Source organism: Haplochromis burtoni, unplaced genomic scaffold (assembly GCF_018398535.1).
Source record: "Haplochromis burtoni strain Fernald_Lab_line unplaced genomic scaffold, NCSU_Asbu1 Contig_464, whole genome shotgun sequence".
Classification (NCBI taxonomy): Eukaryota; Metazoa; Chordata; class Actinopteri; order Cichliformes; family Cichlidae; genus Haplochromis; species Haplochromis burtoni.
Genome location: NW_024582825.1, coordinates 17,745 through 19,334, shown reverse-complemented (window position 1 = coordinate 19,334; position 1,590 = coordinate 17,745). Strand labels below are relative to the sequence as shown.

The 1,590-nt window shown below is 40.6% G+C and overlaps 1 protein-coding gene across 1 annotated transcript in view; it reads left to right on the top strand.

Moving 5' to 3' along the window:
* LOC102297687 (formin-like protein 7) overlaps nucleotides 1–1,590 on the top strand; it is a 9,815-nt gene that overhangs the window by 4,332 nt on the left and 3,893 nt on the right. The window contains exons 5-6 of the mRNA XM_042213657.1: nucleotides 550–663; nucleotides 870–959. Of these exons, the coding sequence (XP_042069591.1) occupies nucleotides 550–663; nucleotides 870–959 (204 nt within the window). The remainder of the gene's footprint in view (nucleotides 1–549; nucleotides 664–869; nucleotides 960–1,590) is intronic.

The following is a 1,590-nucleotide window of genomic DNA, read 5'->3' as shown; positions in this document are numbered from 1 at the left end:
GAATACTGCATAATAACCTTTTGATGACTTAGACTGTTGTTCACTACAAGACTTGTTCTTCTCACAGCGATAATAAGAGCTGAACAAGCGGTTTCACTCCCTACCAGGAAGTGGAGAGAACATTTTTATCTTCACTCCCTAACAAGAAGAGGGGCCGCGTCCTTCAGAATCACACACATACACCTAACATACACAACCACATATGCACCTGCTCACGTATCAACATTCCACTGAACAAATGTATTCACTGTTGTATTATTCTTGTGTATAAATAAAGACAAGTGCAAGAACAGAGCGCACATCACAGGGCCCCCACTCTGATGTGAGCGCTCTCTGACCACCCTTGCAAGTAAAAACTGCAGCGTGTGTTTCTCCACTCTCTGACTCTCCGCTGAAGAAGTGTCTTTTAGAATAAATCTCTTGACAGGAGACTGTATCTTTTTAATTCAAATGCTCTGACTGACTTTGATATTCCTGCCAGTCCAGAAAATTGTTTGAATTTATTCTAAATGCTACATGTATAATTTGCAATTTATTTTTCTGCCACAGACTCCAGATCTACACATTGAACAGGCTCCTCCTCCCCCTCCTCAGCCTCATCGTTTTCCAGCTTCCCACAGCAGTTATGGCCAGACGTGTTCATCAGTGAGTCAAAGATACGAGGTAAGGGCTCCATCCTCATCAAGATATTTCCCTCAGGTCATAAACGTAGAGTCAGACTTCTCTTCAACATCTGAATGTGCAATATATTATTTTCTAAGCTGGAGTTAAATTGTTATTAGAACAAAAATACATGCATGGAACCTGAATCTTTGTTGAATCAAATAGTATTATGCATTTTCTTTCTTTCTTTCTTTCTTTTTTTAAAGAACACATCAGATCATCAATCCAGGCCTTCCTCTGCAGGCTCCACACATCTAACTCCTGTTTTGCCAGCTCTTTCTCAGGAATCACCAAACGTAAGTAAGCAAACTAAACCGCAAACTTAAAGTGATGCACTACAGAGAACGCTTCTTCTCTGAGCTTCTCTGAACCTATACAAGCAAACATAGCGTTTTCACCGGTTTATAGATCTGTTCTTCATCTCCCTCCTGCTCCCCCATGCAGCTCTACGGCAGCCCATTAAATGTATGGGAACATTTTTGAAATTTGTCACAACAGTTGGTGACCGTCCCCTGATTAATTTCTCCAAGTTTCGTGTCAGTATCTTGAGCTACCAGCCAAAGCTAGTCAAAGCTGGACCTGTATTTAAACACATCCCTTTTGAAGCAAACGAGTTTGACTAAATTCGAATGAATAAGGTGGAGACACCCTCACACAGGAAATGAGATTATATTTCAGAAACTGTTTACATCTCTTGCCACAAAACTTTGTTTCTTGATCACTGGCTACAGTTGCCACGTCAACTTTGACCAGCTAAACTGCCTGGCTATTCACTGTTGCTTGCAACTATAGTCGAGATAATATTTTACCAGAGTTTTAGTAATATTGTGGTAATGTTGGTCCAACCCAGCAGTAAACAGCAGGAATACTCAGCTCTGTAAAATGTTGGACTACACTCAGATTTTTGTTCATACTCAAGCACATCAT